The sequence below is a fragment of the Balaenoptera acutorostrata genome, chromosome 2 (genome assembly GCF_949987535.1).
Source record: "Balaenoptera acutorostrata chromosome 2, mBalAcu1.1, whole genome shotgun sequence".
Classification (NCBI taxonomy): domain Eukaryota; kingdom Metazoa; phylum Chordata; class Mammalia; order Artiodactyla; family Balaenopteridae; genus Balaenoptera; species Balaenoptera acutorostrata.
Window position 1 is genome coordinate 39,329,523 of NC_080065.1, and position 18,198 is coordinate 39,347,720.

At 36.1% G+C, this 18,198-nt stretch overlaps 1 protein-coding gene across 3 annotated transcripts in view; it reads right to left on the reverse strand.

The window, feature by feature from the left end:
* Positions 1-1,608: 1,608 nt before the first annotated feature.
* The window catches only part of C2H5orf34 (chromosome 2 C5orf34 homolog), a 33,700-nt gene continuing 17,110 nt past the window's right edge, over positions 1,609-18,198 (reverse strand). Inside the window, exons 7-13 of one of the 3 annotated variants that reach the window (XM_057537964.1) lie at positions 13,971-14,062; positions 13,314-13,335; positions 12,437-12,607; positions 11,912-12,006; positions 10,464-10,562; positions 7,084-7,124; positions 1,609-2,009 (exon numbers count right to left, since the gene is read on the reverse strand). In XM_057537964.1, the coding sequence (XP_057393947.1) occupies positions 1,816-2,009; positions 7,084-7,124; positions 10,464-10,562; positions 11,912-12,006; positions 12,437-12,607; positions 13,314-13,335; positions 13,971-14,062 (714 nt within the window). In that variant the 3' untranslated portion in view covers positions 1,609-1,815. Of the gene's footprint in view, positions 2,010-7,083; positions 8,195-10,463; positions 10,563-11,911; positions 12,007-12,436; positions 12,608-13,265; positions 13,336-13,970; positions 14,063-18,198 lie in introns of all 3 variants that reach the window. The other 2 variants (XM_007195549.2, XR_009006632.1) reach the window with 2 other exon arrangements.

An 18,198-nucleotide genomic window follows, 5' to 3' on the forward strand; every position in this document is an offset into this window, starting at 1 on the left:
CATGACTACTGAATGGCCAAGAGTCGCGAAAAGAGACAACATAAAGGGCAGCTTGACTCTAACTGGACTGACAAGGTGCGGCTTGTTTAGGGGGTCTGTGGCCAGTTCCCATCCCGACTCCCTGCCTCGGAGTGGTGGCTGCTCTGCCAGCACCAAGGAGACATCGAGCTTGGCATGTGGCTCTAGTAAGCACTGGGCGAAAAGCGGGGGCTCAAAGAGGAAAATTTCTTTCTCCTTCCTACCTGGTTTCTCAAAACAAGTGTTGGATGTAATGCAGGGCCGGCAATGGGATTATAGTAAGTACATAGTTGAAGGAGACCACAGAAAATCCGAATCTTCAATCTCAAGCAAACTTATAGGTCTTTCACGGAACCTTAAAGTGTGGCTTAGTTTCTGTTACAGAACTTTTCATTGCTTGTCACACTCTTGGTTCTTAGCCAACGGGAAAGACTCAACTGAGGGAGGAAATTATACATATTTTACCTGCACAGCTTAAAAGCTTATTAAAAATATTACCGAGCACATTAACCACAATATTGGTTGCTTTTAGTCATGTTGAGAACAAATTTTTTCTGTCTGAATGCAGTAACAGTTTGGCATTACCCTTATGGCAGCATGGGTGCATTTCTTATAGTTTAGGCTTTCTAGAGTTATTTAGGGACAACATAGGTGGTTTCCTGCAACCAAAACAGAACTTAGTTATTTTCTCTGTGGACAGTCTACTGCCCAAAGGGACTGTTCATTACACAATACATACTGAGTGCTCTCAATATGCCAGGCACTATGCTTGGTAATAAGACTATAAAATAACTTTATGGAGCTCAAGTTCTAGTGGAGGATATAGACCACAAAGAAGTTGGATGATTGAAATATGTGCTCTAAAGGAAGTAAACATGGTGATGTAATAGTAACTGGGTGAGGCCCCTCTGAGGAAGGGATATTTGTGCTGAGACCTGAAGGTGGCAGGGAGCCCATTGTGAGAGGAGCTAAAGAGAGCATTGTGCCCATTCAAATTGCTTACATTACCTCTCCTAACCTACTACACTCTGCTTGCTTTGCTCTATTTTTCTCGTTGTTTCCTCTGTTGCTTCTTCTCTTTTATGTGAAGAGACTGGTCTTTTCAAGAAATCATAAGTTAATTTGAACATTTCTGATTATATCTGGTATAATCTTGAAGTCTTTTTAGATGTATGGCTTTGTTCTTTCCCAAGAGACAGGTGTAATACATAGCACTTTTGGTGAGCTCATTCCTCTTTTGGTTTCATACACGTTGTAGCATAAATCTTTGGAGATGTTCAAAACAAATGAAAATATCTGGTACATGAGATAGTCCAGATAAAATTTAGTCTTAGCTAAAGTGCTCGATTCTTAGCTTGAAGCAATATTGCCCACATTAAGATTTTTTGTTTTGTTTTTTTAAGACCTAATTCTCTTTTCATGGTTCTACTGAAAAATACTTGGAGTAAAGAGACTACATAGCAAATGATCAATGTACACAATTCTGCATTAAGTAAAATGAAAAAACTTGATTAATAGTGCATGCTCCACAAGACGAAACAGCAACAACTACAGTTTTATAAAATTTTTTCTCAAATCTGAGATAAGAAATTGTTCAAATTTTTAAAATAGTTCTTTATTAATAAAATACATATTTTAAAATTTACAAGTTAGGTAAAATACCTCCAAAGTTAAATGTCATTTCTCATATAATCATTGTACAGAAGTCATATATATAATTTCTTGGCTTTCTAGTAATTTTTTAGCAGTCACTTGAAATAACATCCTCAAGGTTTAATAATATAATAATTCCATATTTCACCTTTTAGAGTTTGATAGAAGACAGTCAATATCCTGAAGGATTTCAGAGGTTTTTTTCAATGCCACTGATACACTCTTTTCATTAACTTCTTTTAGCAAGGTTTCTGAAGATTCTGGTTTACAATGATCCAAAGACTGTTCATTTTTCTTGTTAGAAATCTGGCTTAGGACACCACTGTTCTCCAATAATACTAAGTTGCTTAGTTAAGGAGCTTTTTCCCTATATTTTTCATTATAATTGTTTTTAATTCAGAAAGCCTAGCCTTCATATTAAAATATTATTTCTCCATTGGGAGGAAGATCTCTTGGATTCATAATAGAGTTGGGACTTCAGAATTTATCAAGTCTATCCCTTATAGATGAAGAAACTAGTTAAGACTATAAGAGGGGGAAAGGAAAAGAGAGTATGTATGTCTGTATTTGGATGGAAGTCTGGTGACAGGGAGGAAATAAAAGAATTAAAACCTCAGTAACATTTCTTTAAATGAAGAAGTGATATGGGAATAAAAGGGAACCAAAGTAGGGGTGAGAGGAATATAAACAATCTGTGTAGGGTATTTTTAACTTAAAACATCTAGAGTGAAAAGAATCTGTCCTCTGTTACAGAGCTACTTTATTATTTGAATAGGATTATGGAAAAATAACAGGATAAAAGAAATTTAGATGAGTGGGATAGGAATGTACAGAACAAAAGGTTTATTAATAAGAAAAAGAAGTAAGAGTCCAGCCCAAGCTGGAGATGTAGGAGGTTCCTGAACTCACCTCCTCCCACAAATGTGACACTGAATCTGCAGCTACACACGGAGAAATTCTCCCTGTCAGAAATCCAGGAACTACCAGAGTGACTCCTATACACTGAGTGGATAAGAAAACATCCACAATTAAATGGGTAAGAAAGGTTGAGACACACTTTCACTATAAACCCCACCCTTAGCACAACAGGGGGGAACTCACAATTCCCAGCTTCTCCCTGAGGAGTAAAGGGTTTGACCCAAGATCTAATGCTCCAACTTTTAAGACTTCCAAGTGTGGGACAGGCCTCTAAAACTCCTAGCTCTGAGCACACAGAAACACCCATCTCCCAGTCTTTCCCTCAAAGAGGGCTATTTGCATACTTTAAAAGCTTCCAATCTAGCACATGTCTAGGGGCTGAATGTGATCCTCCCTGGAGACTCAGGAGGCTGGCAGATGATATCTCCACATTCTTTCTCTGGCCTACTCAAGGTTGCTGCTATCTCCCTGGAAGGAGCTTATACACAAAAGAAAATATCAGTGAAACAAAGAGCTGGGTTTTTTTACAAAGATAAAATAGACAAACCTTTAGCTAGACTTATCAAGAAAAAAAGAGAACTCAAACAAATAAAATTAGAAATGAAAGAGGAGAAATCACAACCAATACCACACAATACAAAGGATCCTAAGAGACTACTATGAACAATTATAGGCCAACATATTGGACAACCTAAAAGAAATGGATAGATTCCTAGAAACATACTGAATCCACACTGATTACTAGTAAGGAAATTGAATCAGTAATCAAATACCTCCCAACACAAATGGTTTCATTGGTGAATTCTACTAAATATTTAAACATGAATTAATACCAATCCTCAAACTCTTCCAAAAAATGGAAGAGGAGAGAATACTTCAAAACTAATTTTACGAGGCCAGGGTTACCCTGACAACCAGAACCAAATAAGGACACTACAAGGAAAGAAAATTACAGGCCAATATCTCTGATGAACATAGATGCAAAAGTCCTCAACAAAACATTAGCAAACCAAATTCAACAATATATTAAAATGGTCATACACCATGATCAAGTGGGATTTATTCCAGGGATACAAGGATGGTTAAACATATGAAAATTAATGTGGTACACCACATTAACAAAATGAAGGATAGAAATCATATGTCAATAGATGCAGAAAAACACTCAACTCATACCTGAACATAATGAAGGCCATATATGATTAGCCCACAGCTAATATCATATTCAACAGTGAAAAGCTGAAAGCTTTTCTTCTAAAATAAGAAACAAGACAGTAATGCTCACTCTCAACCCCTTTTATTCAATACAGTACTGGAAGTCCCAGCCAGAGCAATTAGAAAAAAAAAAAAAAGAAGAAATAAAAGGCATACAAACCAGAAGGGAAGAAGTAAAGCTGTCTCTATTTGCAGATGATATGATATTATATATAGACTCTGCTAAAGTCTCCACCAAAAACCTGGTAGAGCTAATAAACAAATTTAGTAAAGTTGCAGGATACAAAATCAATATAAAAAAATAAGCTGCATTTCTATACATTAATAATGAATTATCTGGGCTTCCCTGGTGGCGCAGTGGTTAAGAATCCGCCTGCCAATGCAGGGTACACGGTTCGAGCCCTGGTTTGGGAAGATCCCACATGCCGTGGAGCAACTAAGCCCATGTACCACAACTACTGAGCCTGCGCTCTAGAGCCCATGAGCCACAACTACTGAGCGCACGTGCCACAACTACTGAAGCCTGTGCTCCTATAGCCCGTGCTCTGCAACAAGAGAAGCCACTGCAGCAAGAAGCCCGCACACCGCAATGAAGAGCAGCCCCTGCTCGATGCAACTAGAGAAAGCCCGTGCGCAGCAATGAAGACCCAACACAGCCAAAAATAAATAAATAAAATAAATAAATTTATAAAAATAAATAAATAATGAATTATCAGAAAAAGAAATTAGGAAAACAATTCCATTTACAATTACATCAAAAAGAAAATACCTAGAATAAATTTAAGCAAAAAGGTGAAAGATCTGTACATTGAAAACTATAAGACATTAGATGAAACAGAAGAAGACACAAATAAATGGAAAGATATTCTGTACTCATGAATTGGAAGAATTAATATTGTTAAAATGTCCATACTACGCAAAGCAATCTACAGAGTCAATACAATATTCAATGTATTGAACAATACAAAATTCCAATGGCATTTTTCACAGAAATAGAACAAACAGTACTGAAATTTGTATGCAACTAAAAAAGACCTCAAATAGCCAAAGCAAACTTGAGAAAGAAGAACAACGCTGGAAGTTTTCTGATTTCAAACTATAGTAATCAAAACAGTATGACATTGGCAAAAACCAGAAATATAGATCAATGGAACAGAATAAAGAGTCCAGAAATAAAGTCACGTATGTATGTAATGGTCAATTAATTTACAACAAACAGTCAAAAATATACAATGGAGAAAGGATAGACTCTTCAATAAACGATGATGGGAAAACTGGACCTCTACCTTACACCATACACAAAAATCGACTCAAAATGGATTAAAGACTTGAATGTAAGACCTGAGACCATAAAACCCCTAGAAGAAAACATAGGGTGTAATAAACTCCTTGACATCAGTCTTGGCAATGACTTTTTGACACCAAAAGCAAAGAAAACAAAAGCAAAAATAAACAAGCGGTGCTTGTCAAACTAAAAAGCTTTTGCACAGCAAAGGACACCTTCAACAAAATGAAAAGGCAACCTATGGAATGGGAGAAAATATTTGCAAATTATATATCTGATAAGAGGTTAATATCCAAGATAGTCAAACAACTCATACAACTCAATAGCAAAAAAAAAAAAAAAAAAAATCTGATTAAAAAATGAGCAGAGGGGCTTCCCTGGTGGTGCAGTGGTTGAGAATCTGCCTGCCAATGCAGGGGACACGGGTTCGAGCCCTGGTCTGGGAAGATCCCACATGCCGCGGAGCAACTAGGCCCGTGAGCCACAATTGCTGAGCCTGCGCGTCTGGAGCCTGTGCTCCGCAACAAGAGAGGCCGCAATAGTGAGAGGCCCGCGCACCGCGATGAAGAGTGGCCCCCACTTGCTGCAACTAGAGAAAGCCCTCGCACAGAAACGAAGACCCAACACAGCCATAAATAAATAAATTAAAAAAAAAAATGAGCAGAGGAACTGAATAGGTATTTTTCCAAAGACATACAGATGGCCAACAGGTACATGAAAAGGTGCTCAACATCACTAATCATCATGGGAAATGCAAATCAAAACCAATGAGATATCACCTCACACCTGTTAGAATGGCTATCATCAAAAAGATAAGACATAACAAGTGTTGGTAAGGATGTGGAGAAAAGAGAACCCTTGTGTACCTTGGTAGAAATGTAAATTAGTACAGCCACTGTGGAAAACAGTATGGAAGTTTCCTCAACAAATTACAAATAGAACTACCATATGATCCAGCAATCTTACTTCTGGGTATATATCCAAAAGAAATGAAAACAGTCTATTGAAGAGATAGCTGTACTCTTATGTTCACTGCAGCATTATTCACAATAGCCAAGATATGGAGACAACCTAAGTGTCCATTGTTGGATGAATGGATAAGAAGATGTGGTACATATACACACACACAATGGAATACTACTCAGCCATGAGAAAGAAGGAAATCCTGCCATTTGCAAGAACACGGATGGACCTTGAGGGCATTTTGCTAAGTGAACTAAGCTAGACAGAGAAAGACAAACACTACATGGTGTCACTCATATGTGGAGTTTTTTAAAAAGTCAAACTCATGGAAACAGAATGTAGACTGGTGGTTGCCAGGGGCTGGGGGTGGGGAAAGAGGGAGAGGTTGGTAAAAGCATATGAACTTTCAGCTATAAGATGAGTAAGGTCTGAGGATCTAATGTATAACATGGTGACTGTAGTTGATAATACTGTGTTGTATGACTGAGGTTTGTTGGGAGGGTGGAAATCAGATGTTCTCACCACCCCCCCTCCCCCGGGAGGGGTGGTGAGATAGAGAAGAGGAGGAAGATAGATATGTGAAGTGATATATGTGTTAATTAACAAGATAGGGTGATCCTTTCACAAAGTGTATGTGTGTCAGGTCACTATGATGTACTACTTAAGTATCTTATAATTTTTTCAATTATATCTCAATAAAGCTGAAATTTTTTACAAATAATAGTATATAAAAATCCTACAAATTTTAAAAAAGAAAGAAGTCAGAGATAGTTCCCAGTTATAATTTAGAATATAATTATATAAGTGTGAAAGTCTCCATAGGATATCTTAACCCTAGTTCACTGTCCTTTGCTGAGTTAAACCCAATGAAGAGTACAAATGCTATACATCTTAAATCACAATCTTAAATATTATTCAATAAAGCTCTGTAATATATAAGTATGGATTAATATAAAGTACAGAGTCATGAATTAAGCCTACAATGGAAAGGGAGAAATTATGCAGGACAATACATTCTGTTCAAAGGATACAGTTAAACTTCTGTATCTTTTCAAGTTCAGAAGCCACAGACCTGTGCAAAAAAAAACTCATGCTAGTTGTCTGATTCTTTTATATCCACAATATTTCAAATAAGCATACTTAATTTTTTTTTTCATAAAGGTTAGAATTTTTGACATAAGAACCTAGAGATTAAGAATTCTCTTTATATTGGCTTTATTTAGCAACAAATCACCTGGACTCAACTGATACTTACTGAGTGCATTTCATGACTAAGGCAAGTGAATAAAAATCCTCCACCTCCAGGACTTTTGAATTAAGTATTGAGGTTTGAAGGTAATGGGCCTTCCTGCTACAACTCAGTACTGACGTGGCATATCTTCTACTTTCCTCCTCAAGGTTTACTAAAACTTTAAAAACCTACTAAAATCTCATCACTTCTATGAAAGAAATACTCTCTCCTTAGAATTCCTACAGCAGTATGTTAATTAATCATAAACTTCTTTGTAATGCTTTCTCTTGCACTATTTAATTTTCTGATCTTCATACCTAGATAGTTTCTTTGGAGGAGAAGGGATCTTACACATATAGTAAGACCTCATTTATATGGAACTCTTAGGGAATGGATGGTCTCCAGGGCCAACTTTTTATACGATTGAATTAGGTGTGAAAACATAATAATTATTTTCTATTAAATTTCTTCTGGAATAGACTACCTAATCATTTCATTGTTTTCTTAAGCACAGTATACTAAACATTCTCTTCTTGACTTGAAGGGTTAACATATGAACATTAGCCCTTACCATGTTCCATAGAAACAGATATAGGGGCAACTGGTATGGGATAGAAGGGTAAATGTATACAAATCCAGCAGAACCTCTTATGTGTGTGTTCTTTGTGTTTTCCCTCATCACTAGATGAAGTATGAGCAGTGGCACACAACTAGAAAATAGTGTAACTGGACTAGCTCTGCAAAATTAATGAGGACATTCATGCAAACATCTCTTTATTCAAGTCACTAGAATAGTCTTTTCACAGCTCACAATAGGGTATACGACTTGTCTGCTTTACTGGCAGACAATGGACCACACGCAATGGACCACATGCACCTCATCAGCCTGCACTCTTTCCTTGTACTCCAGCCTATGAACGGAGAATAAAAGAGATCTTTCATCATTTTAAGCATCTGTAGTAAAAAGCTGGATGTGACTTACTACAAAACCCGCCGACTCTTCGTCATTGCAAAACACATTCCCCCCCCCCTTTTTTAAACATGAAACACATTTTCTGGGTACACCCAGAACCATACAAACTACCTTTAATGCTGTCACTCATATGATAAACCAATATCTTATGACATATCTCCTGTACTATTTTTTGACAAGCATCCCTATTAAAAAGTTGAACGAGTAAGCTAACAATATAAGGTGAGTTGGAAATAAAATATTGAAATACAATTTAGGTAGCTGTTTATTATGCGATCTCTTCTCTCCCTTCAACCTATCCACTTTGACAAGAAAACAAGAATCACAGTGGAGATGTCTTAGGCTTTGGGAGGGGAATGGAGCTGTTTAAGTGCTGTATCTCCCCTCCCCACTCCTCAATTCCTTTGCCTCCCCTCTGCTCCGCATTGCTTCCACCCATAGCTGCTTTCACCAATCTGTACTTCTCTTACGCCCTCACTTCTCAGTTTGTCTTGACAGTTATCCTCTTTTAAGCTCTCATATAAAAAGGCTAGCATTTTACAAACTTTGCCAGCTGAGCAATGATGAAGTAACCAATTTTATAGCCATGTACAATGTCCCTTTCTTCCCAACTATGTTTTTTGCTAGCTATTAAGGCAACTTTTCTGCTCCCAAACTGTAGCTGAAGAGAGGGACCTGGAAAGCTGAATCCTTAAGATATCTGGATATTCAAATAACATCTACTGATTTGATTGTACCTCTTTCTCTAAGTAACTTAGGAAAAGGTGATAAGAATCAAGCTTATTGTTTCTATATTTTTTTCACCATGCACTAAGACACCTTACAGCTTACTTTATTCTTTTTATTTATTTATTTGGCTGTGCCAGGTCTTAGTTGTGGCACGCAGGATCTTTAGTGGCAGCATGTGGGCTCTTAGTTACGGCACGTGGGATCTAGTTCCCTGACCAGGGATCCAATCTGGGCCCCCTGCATTGAGAGTTCGGAGTCTTAACAGCTGGACCACCAGGTAAGTCCTCTTACAACTTACTTTAATTTAAAGCTTCCTAAATTGTTCCTGATAGCCTTCTTTTCCAATATAATCAGATTATACTCTTTCAGTGACACTAACCTTCCTAAGGCTCTTTCTTCCTGTCATTTTTCCATATAGGAACGTGTAATTCTATGAAGTCTGAATTCCTCTATTGATTACAAGGTCTATTCCTATCCATCAAAGTCACACTACACCCAAGCAGATAAGTGTCTGCTCCATAAAAACTAACTTCTTACTATCTCCACAAGCCAAAATACCCTTTTTTACCTCTGCCCTTGCTTCCTCCCTAAAATGTTGTAATTTCCCTAAATATTCCTTTGAAGCCCAGTTCTAGTCACCTACACACTGAAGGGCACACAGGAGGGACTGAAATCTTGCTTTATTTGTTGATTTATCAATTAATTTGGGGGAGGCAATTAATATAATAGAAATTATTTAAAAATCAACTTTTTCTGAAAGCTTGTTATGTTAGTCAACATTTTATATCCTTTAATATTACTAAGATAAAAAAATATATATCCTCTAAATTTTTCCATAAAGTTTTCAGGATGAATTTATTACACTAAAAGAGTCACCCATTTTGATATGAAGTTTTCAAATCTTCAGATGAAATATACTATGATGAATTGTAATAAATGAGATATCCAATTAAAGATAAATTATTTTCAAGATTTAAGCTATCAGAACATCATAGGAGGGCTTCCCTGGTGGAGCAGTGGTTGAGAATCTGCCTGCCAATGCAGGTGACACGGGTTCAAGCCCTGGTCTGGGAAGATCCCACATGCCGCGGAGCAACTAGGCCCGTGAGCCACAATTACTGAGCCTGCGCATCTGGAGCCTGTGCTCCACAAGAGAGGCCGGGATAGTGAGAGGCCGGCGCACCGCGATGAAGAGTGGCCCCCGCTTGCTGCAACTAGAGAAAAGCCCTCGTACAGAAACGAAGACCCAACACAGCCATAAATAAATAAATAACTAAATAAATAATTAATTTAAAAAAATTTAAAAAAAATAGGTGAGATCACGAGATATTTTTAAAAAAAAAAATCATAGGAGTTAAATATATTTAACTAAGAGAAAGTTTTTTTGGGAAAAAGAGTCAGTTTACCTTTTAACATTTTAATTTTTGAGGACTACTTGGCTCTTCTACACAGATTAAGTTTAAAATAAATACAAATACCAGTTTTCTTCCGGAACAGAAGATGAAGGATGTGTAGGCAATTCTTTCTGACTAGTCTGGGTCAGTCTTCTGCACCATGATATTACTGTTGTCACATATCTAGATTGAATACAGTAAGACAGATATTTGAAAAATGAACTTGTAGAATATTTATAAAAGTATTTAAAATTTGGAAAAATCATTAAGATGGTTTGGGAAAAAAGAATAAAGAAAAAATTCTAAAGTAGGGCAATTTTAAAAATCGTTTTCACTGGAAAAAGAAAAAGCAAGTTTTTCTCATTCATCAGGAATAAAATGATTTACTCACATTCATGATTAATAAAGATGAGATTTAAGAATCAGAACACAGGTTAACACTTGGATTTCATTCAAAGTTCAAATGTCTAAATTCTCCTTTTAGTTTTTCAAAGTAAAATGAATTTCATTAAATTTTATCATGAAAATGTCTTTACACACAAGACTAAGTGAGCATTTGCTTTCTAAAATTTAAACCAGAACACACCTATTAATGCACACACACACATCCAGAATTACATATAACTCATCAAACACACAAAACAAGTATCAAGTTCAATAAAATGAATGATTTGGAGTGACTGGCTGAAATAAATAGTTAATGTTTGCTAAATAGACACTATCTTTTGAGGCAAATTATTCAAACTAGCAATGAATGTTGGAGCATTTAAACCAAAATGCAATAAATCCCAACAGAAAAATAAATTCAAGAGGTAAAAAAAGCAATTGTTTTGTGACCATCCTCAAGTAAAATCACTAACATGTCAAGAACATCACAAGGAGAATGATTATTATAACAAATTACATAAGCCAAAAGAGAAAAAGCATATTCATAAAAAGCTGATTTCAAGAATCTTCTCCATTTTAAGAAAAATCATTAGCTAGTTTGTTTTATTTCACTTTACAGAAATATACATAAGTTTAGTTATTTGTGGCTGTAAGCCTTAGTTTAAATTGGTTAGGGGAATAATTAGTTAACTGGTTAACACAGCTGACCACAGTCCAACCTCCACAGCAAGCCAGTTATATCTATAACACATTTATTTTGAAAAATCACTAGAATACAAATGGAAATGATTAAAGCTGACCTGATCTATTTAGTTATGCTAGAGACCAATATAACTGTAACCCCTGAAACCTGCTGAGGAATTCCCCGGAGGTCCAGTGGTTAAGACTCCGCGCTTCCACTACAGGGGGCACGAGTTCGATCCCCAGTCGGGGAACTAAGATCCCACAAGCCACGTGGTGTGGCCAAAAAAACAAGAACAAAAACAATGCAGCTACTGAAACCCGCTGAAATGACTTTATGTACATTTTCCACATGGAAAAACTAAAAATATATACAACATTTAAATCATGTTTTTATGCTTCCTCTCTGTCTAAAAGGAAGTTGTTTACTAACATGAAATTTTTTTTTAACTGCTTTCCAGTACCTTTCATATGGTCCAGGGTGTTGAATCTGAATTAACTGATTTTGTCCATCAGGAAAAGTTAACTTACACCAACCTAAATTGAGACCTCGATTTACCTTAAGAAGCAAGGAGGAAAGGTAAGTTTTAGTATTCTAGAACTGAAAAACAAAACCTTCTTTTTAATTAATTTTCAGTAAAAAAAAAAAAATAAGAAGTAGATGAATCATTAAAACTTTATTTTGACTAACTTAAAAGTTTTATTTTACATGGGATATGGGTATTATTTAACCACCACCCTTATATAGATAATTATCAAAAGAACAAAAATACTAGTCCCTCTCTCCATAATGAGTTACCTTTATAAAAATGACGATTTGTCACACCTTTCTGATTTCTGCTAGGAAATCCAATGAGATCAGTAAAGCCTCTTGACAGATTTTATACTTCAAAAAATAGAGATACTGTGGTACTCCATTTTCTTTGTACTATTTCCACAGATTAAAAATAAATAAATAAAAAATAGATTTCAGTCTGAAGTATAATTACCTGTCTCTTTTCAATAAGAGAGCTGAAATTCCAATTCAGGGTCAGAGTAATGCCATCTGAAAAGACAGCATGTACTTTGTCATCAGAGTATGCAAGAAATCTTCCCACGTTGGGTATGAACGATTCTCTCAAAAGCAAAGGCAGTATATTGCTATCATTTATCCCAGGTACCTAAAACCAGAAAATAAAAATAGCAGGAAAGAGAGTTATCCACTAATAAGATTGAAATGATTAATGAACACTGAGACAACTTCAGATTCTCATTCAGAAGTTGAATATTGTAGAATCCTTATGGATGTTTTGACTTTTCCAGAAGTGGCTACCCAAAAGAGTCTACTGTAAGCAGATTAAGTACTAATACCTTTGGAAAGTCACCATTCTGCTGAACTTTACATAGAAAATAGACAAAGATTAGGAACTAGAGCAACATATAGGTTTATAATCAAAGCAGTATAGATACAGAAATCAAGGTCTGAGAATCACTTCCTCCAAGTCAGCATTAAAAGAAATTTACTTTTACAGTTATGAAAATAGAATGAATACTGTAATATGTTTCAAAATAACTGTTTTCACATACTTCAAATTCAATAAATTCCCCTGCCCTCCCCCCTCTAAGAAAAAAGAAACAACAAACTATATACAGTAAAAGTATAACATAAAAGCCCAATTTTGCAGTGTTTATCTATTAAATGGATTTTTAAAATAAACCAGTATTAATATTACAAAGACTTTCTCACATGACTTGGATGAAAGTAATTTGAACTTATATGTATGTATACAAATAATAAAGCAATTAAAATTATCTTGCTTTTAAAATAATTTAAGATACCATTTTCCAGCAGCATATATGATAGTTATGGCTTAAAGAAAGCTTCACCTTGGCACAATGCTGAAGAATTCTGTGAACAAGAAAAATACTACTTAAACATTTGCAAATAACATCATTTTCCAATTCTAGCAACCCATTCTCACTGCTATACAACATTTTAGGCAAGTAACTCATTTCCACAAAAATATGTTTGGACCTCTTTCTTCCTTAAGCCCCTAGAAGGGAACTACTACTGTTGCTTCCCTTTGTGCTAATCTTACATAGTTAAGGTTATTCCTCTGATTTTTAGCAATGAAATGACTCCAAATGGAGAGGTTTTCAGAATTTGCTCCTTTTTAAGAAGTGACAGATTCACAGCACCTGAAAGGTTTAGCATAGTCTAAGAGTGGTGGGGATGTGAATCGTGGCATGCAAACTCTTAGTTGCAACATGTGGGATCTAGTTCCCTGACCAGGGATCGAACCTGGGCCCCCCTGCATTGGGGCCGTGGTAGCCACTGGACCACAAGGGAAGTGCCAAGAAGTACTCTTATAATGATATTGTGATCACTTTATTTTATAAATGATGAGACCAGAAAAGTTGACAGATTTTACTAAAGACATTTCCACTGTACCTACCAATTCTTAATCTTATCCTAACCACTAGAAAATGTATCAAGTTTCTCAGACACATAACACTTGATTCAGTTGAACGTGAAGCACTTACCTGGTTGCCTGTTTAATTAGAGAACAAACAGAAAATGGACTTCCTGGTCTATCTGGAGGAAGGTTATTTACTGAATAAGTTTTGTCTTCTCTCTGAAAATTAGTTTAAAATTTTAAAAAAGATTCAATAATAAATTTTGGCCATTATTACTTAGCTATTTTTCTCCCTTAAAATATGTATTTATACAGTGAAAAGGCGAGCAGTTAAGTTAATCAACAGCCCATAAAAGGTAACTTTAAAAGGTATTTTATGATGCTTTTCCATTTTCCCTTTTTTTTAAAAGTCTAGAATTCCTCCTATCAAAAGTTATCCTACTCAAAAATTACATTCTAATAGCCTATAACTTACCGCTCAATTTAAATCTTGGCTGTACTCAAATTAACAAACTAATTTCCTTGTGCATTAACAGGAAACCTACCATAAGCCCCTTTTTCCCTTTAGACAGAAAAAAAAAAAAAAAGAAGAAGAAGGCGGCAGCTAAATAAGCTTAAAAAACTGTTTTAATTACTATTTTAATTGAATGACTATATCATTTTGTTATATTTTATTAATGGAAGAACAATTGCTAGTTTGTGTAAGACAATATTATTATTTATAAGCTCAACTTCTTGAATTAGAAAAAAATGTTGTTTTGTTATTCCCTCTGAATTTCCTCTTTCTCAGACTCTTTCATGCTAGTGTTTACCAGGACTCTGTCTCCAGCCTTCTCTTCTGATTTCCCGGTTTCTTCTTGGGTAATCCCAGGAGGGTCCAAAACTATGTTCATAATAAATATCACAACAGCAACAACTAACATTTATTAAACAGATGATACTATGTGCTAGGTGCTACGCTATGTAGTTTACAAAGGATTATCTCATTTACTCCTCAAAATAATCCTGAGAGATATGAACTATTAATGTCTATTTTTTAGATAAGGAAACTGAGGCTTGAGGGCTAAGTAGTAGTAGAGGTCTGAATTGAACCACAGGAGAGTGTTGCCCATACTCTACCATCAGTGAGAGAAGATAAGCTTCAAAGTTGGAGCTGGATTCAAATCACAGGTGTGCCTCTTACTACTATAATGATGGGCAGGTTATACAAACTTGTGTTAAGTCTCAGTGCCTACAACCTATGAAATGGGGATACTACCTACCATCCAGATTGTCCCGAGGATTAATGAAATAATACATATATAAAGCAACTGGGACAGAACTTAATCTATAGTATGGTACTCAAAAAATAGTCTCTCCTCTTTTATCCTGGACTGTAGACTTGAATATCTAAATCTCTACTGGGTATCACAAAGACATTTCAACTTCAACAATGTCAAAATGAAATTACCTTTCCTTCAAAGTCTGCATTTTTTTTCCCTCTCTCCTACTTCATATTTACCTCTGATATGTCAATCATTACATGTTATTCCCTCTTCCTAGAACTCAGCTCCCTCCCTCCATCACCTCCCTTTGTCTGACTAACTCCTACTTTTCCTTCAGCATCAGGGAAGCCATTAAGGAGGTCCCATACGCTAGGTGAAATCCCCTAGTTATGTCTACAAGTACAGAAAACCTCTATTCCTGCTTCTTGGTTTCCATTACAATTTCAATTTAATGTTTTATACTCAATGTTGGTCTTCTCTACTAGAATGGAGCTTCGTGAAGGTAGGGGCTGAATCTGTTTTGCTGACCTCTGTATCCTCAGCATTTATTAGCACGGTGGGCTAAGTCACATGGTAGGCACTCAAAATATCGCACCTTAATTATTTATGTCTTTCTCTACTGGATACTGAGTCCCTCGAAGGTTCTTGTCTTTTTCCACTGCCCTAATTTCATCAATTCTAAAATGTTTATTTTTCACAATTTAATCTCTCTGAAATAAAGATGCATCTTACAATTAAGAGTTTCTTTCAATTACTATCAGGCAGATGGGACGGAACTATAATAGAATTTAAATCTTTTATGGAAATCTCTTGGTAAGATCAATACACTTCAGGTTTAAAAAATTTTTGATTTAATCCAGTGCCTGGTACCACCACTCATTGATTAATTCAATAACTTGGCATCATTTTCAACTCCTTCCTCATCCCCAATATCCCATCAGTCATTAGTTCTGTCTCCTTAATATTTCTTGGGTCCATTCTTATCTTTCCATTCTCATTACCACTGCCTGGCCCTCATACTTACTTCTCTGCACTACTATACATGTCTTCTAACTGGTTCTACAGCTTGAAGTGCCACTGCTTCCCCATCTCAGTTCATCTTCCTCTGAAAAGACCTAACAAAAATATGATGTCACTTCCCTACTTAAATCCTTCAGTGGCTCTCCAAAAGCAATAGGGTTTCTCATGCTCCATTAATGAACTGGCTCAACTTGGTGGTCTAATCTCTTCTCTGGACATTTCCCCCACCATTCTACCTCTGTTTTAGCCTACTACAGCCTACCACAGCATTTTCATTTCCTTCAACATTCCATACTGGCCGCAGACTCTTGCCTCCAGTTAGATGACATTTATCTACTGTTCTATGCACTAGCAAAATAGTGTGTTGAACAAGACAAGGCTTACCTCTAGGTGGGTTAGTTAGTAAACAAACATTGATCAATATGAAAATGTCACAAAGTACTAAATGCCAAGAAGAAAAAAAGAGGAGGGTACCTTGATAGGGAGTGTCATGGGTAGCTTCTTTAATGTGGATAGTCAGGAAAAGCTTCCTTGAGGAGGTGACATTTAAATAGAAATTCTAATGACAAGAGGCCAGCCATGCAAAGAGTTGAGCAAGAACAGTGTTCCCTTAGCTATATGCTCCTCTAACATCCATCCCTCTTTTGCATAACTCCTCCTGCCATGTCTTCCTACAGAAGGCTTTCCTGGAGCCTCCCAAACAGGGTCAGGTACCCTTCCTTATGTGGACCCAAAGCACCAAGTGTTTATCTCTACGGAAGCACTTACACTGTCGGTCCCGTCAATCTTTCCTCTTTAAATTTTTAACTATACAAGCAATGATACATTACTACATTTTGGCGGGGGGGGGGGGGAAGAGTTCAAAAATATAAGATTTCAGTCCCTCCCGACTCTTCCTCCCTCACAAAATCCCAGATTCCTCCCCAAAAGTAACCACTTCAGTTTAGTTTTTATCTGCCCAGATCTTTCCCTGTGCATTTACACATATATTATATACAGTAATATAATTGGGTTTGGGGTTTGTTTTTTGTTCTTTACATAGACGATATCACTGTACATCTTCTCATGCAACTTTTTTTTCACTCAACAGCATTTTGGAGATCTTTCAATATCTGTCTTTCTATGCGTCTACATCTTCCTCATTCTTTTAAACTGCTTCCAGCATTCCCACGACCTGATCACCATAGCTTATTTCACCACTTTCTACTGATGAACATTTAGATTGCTTCCAGTTTTTCGCTACTACAAACAAGACCACAGTCCACATCCTTGGCCATGCTTCTTTGTATATATGTGCTCATATTTTTCTAGGATAGATACCTTAGAAGCAGAATTTCTAGCCAATTTTACTTGATATTATCAAGTTGGCCTTCATGAAGGCTGAATCAATTTACACTCCAATCAACACTATGAAAGCACCCCTTTTCCCCATACCCTTGCTGGCAGTAGATACTATCCACCTTTTGACAATTTGATGAGTGAAAAATATTATATCACTGTTATTTTAATTTGCATTTCTTTGATGCAGGTAGTAAAGTTGAACATGTTTTCAAATACTATGGGTTACATGGCATAATCATTCTTATCCTTTGCTCATTTTTCTATTAGGTTTTTTTTTGGTCTTTTTATTAATGATTTATAGTGTACAATATTTTCTTCCAAGCCTTTGTCTTTTTTACTTTATCTAATTTAACTAAAGTTAAATATTTAAAATTTAACATACATTTAAAAATTTCAAGCTGATCAAACTTTTCTTTATGTCTTCTGGTTTTTTGTATTGTACTTAAGAAGGCCTTTCCTATCACAAGATTATAAACACTGTCCTTCTATTTTCTTTTAATAAATATAAAGTTTGGTTTCTTACATTTAGCCCTTTAATCCACCTGGAATATATTTTGGAATATGGGTTAAAGTAAGGAGCAAACAATTTTACTCCCAAAAGAAAGCCGATTGTTTCTAAATCTTTTCACTCAAGTAGACAGAGGAGAATGAATGTGTTGCTCACTGGGGTCTGAGTGTGTAAAGCCCAAGGCAGTCCACCACAAAGGCACAACTAACTTGTCTGGAAGT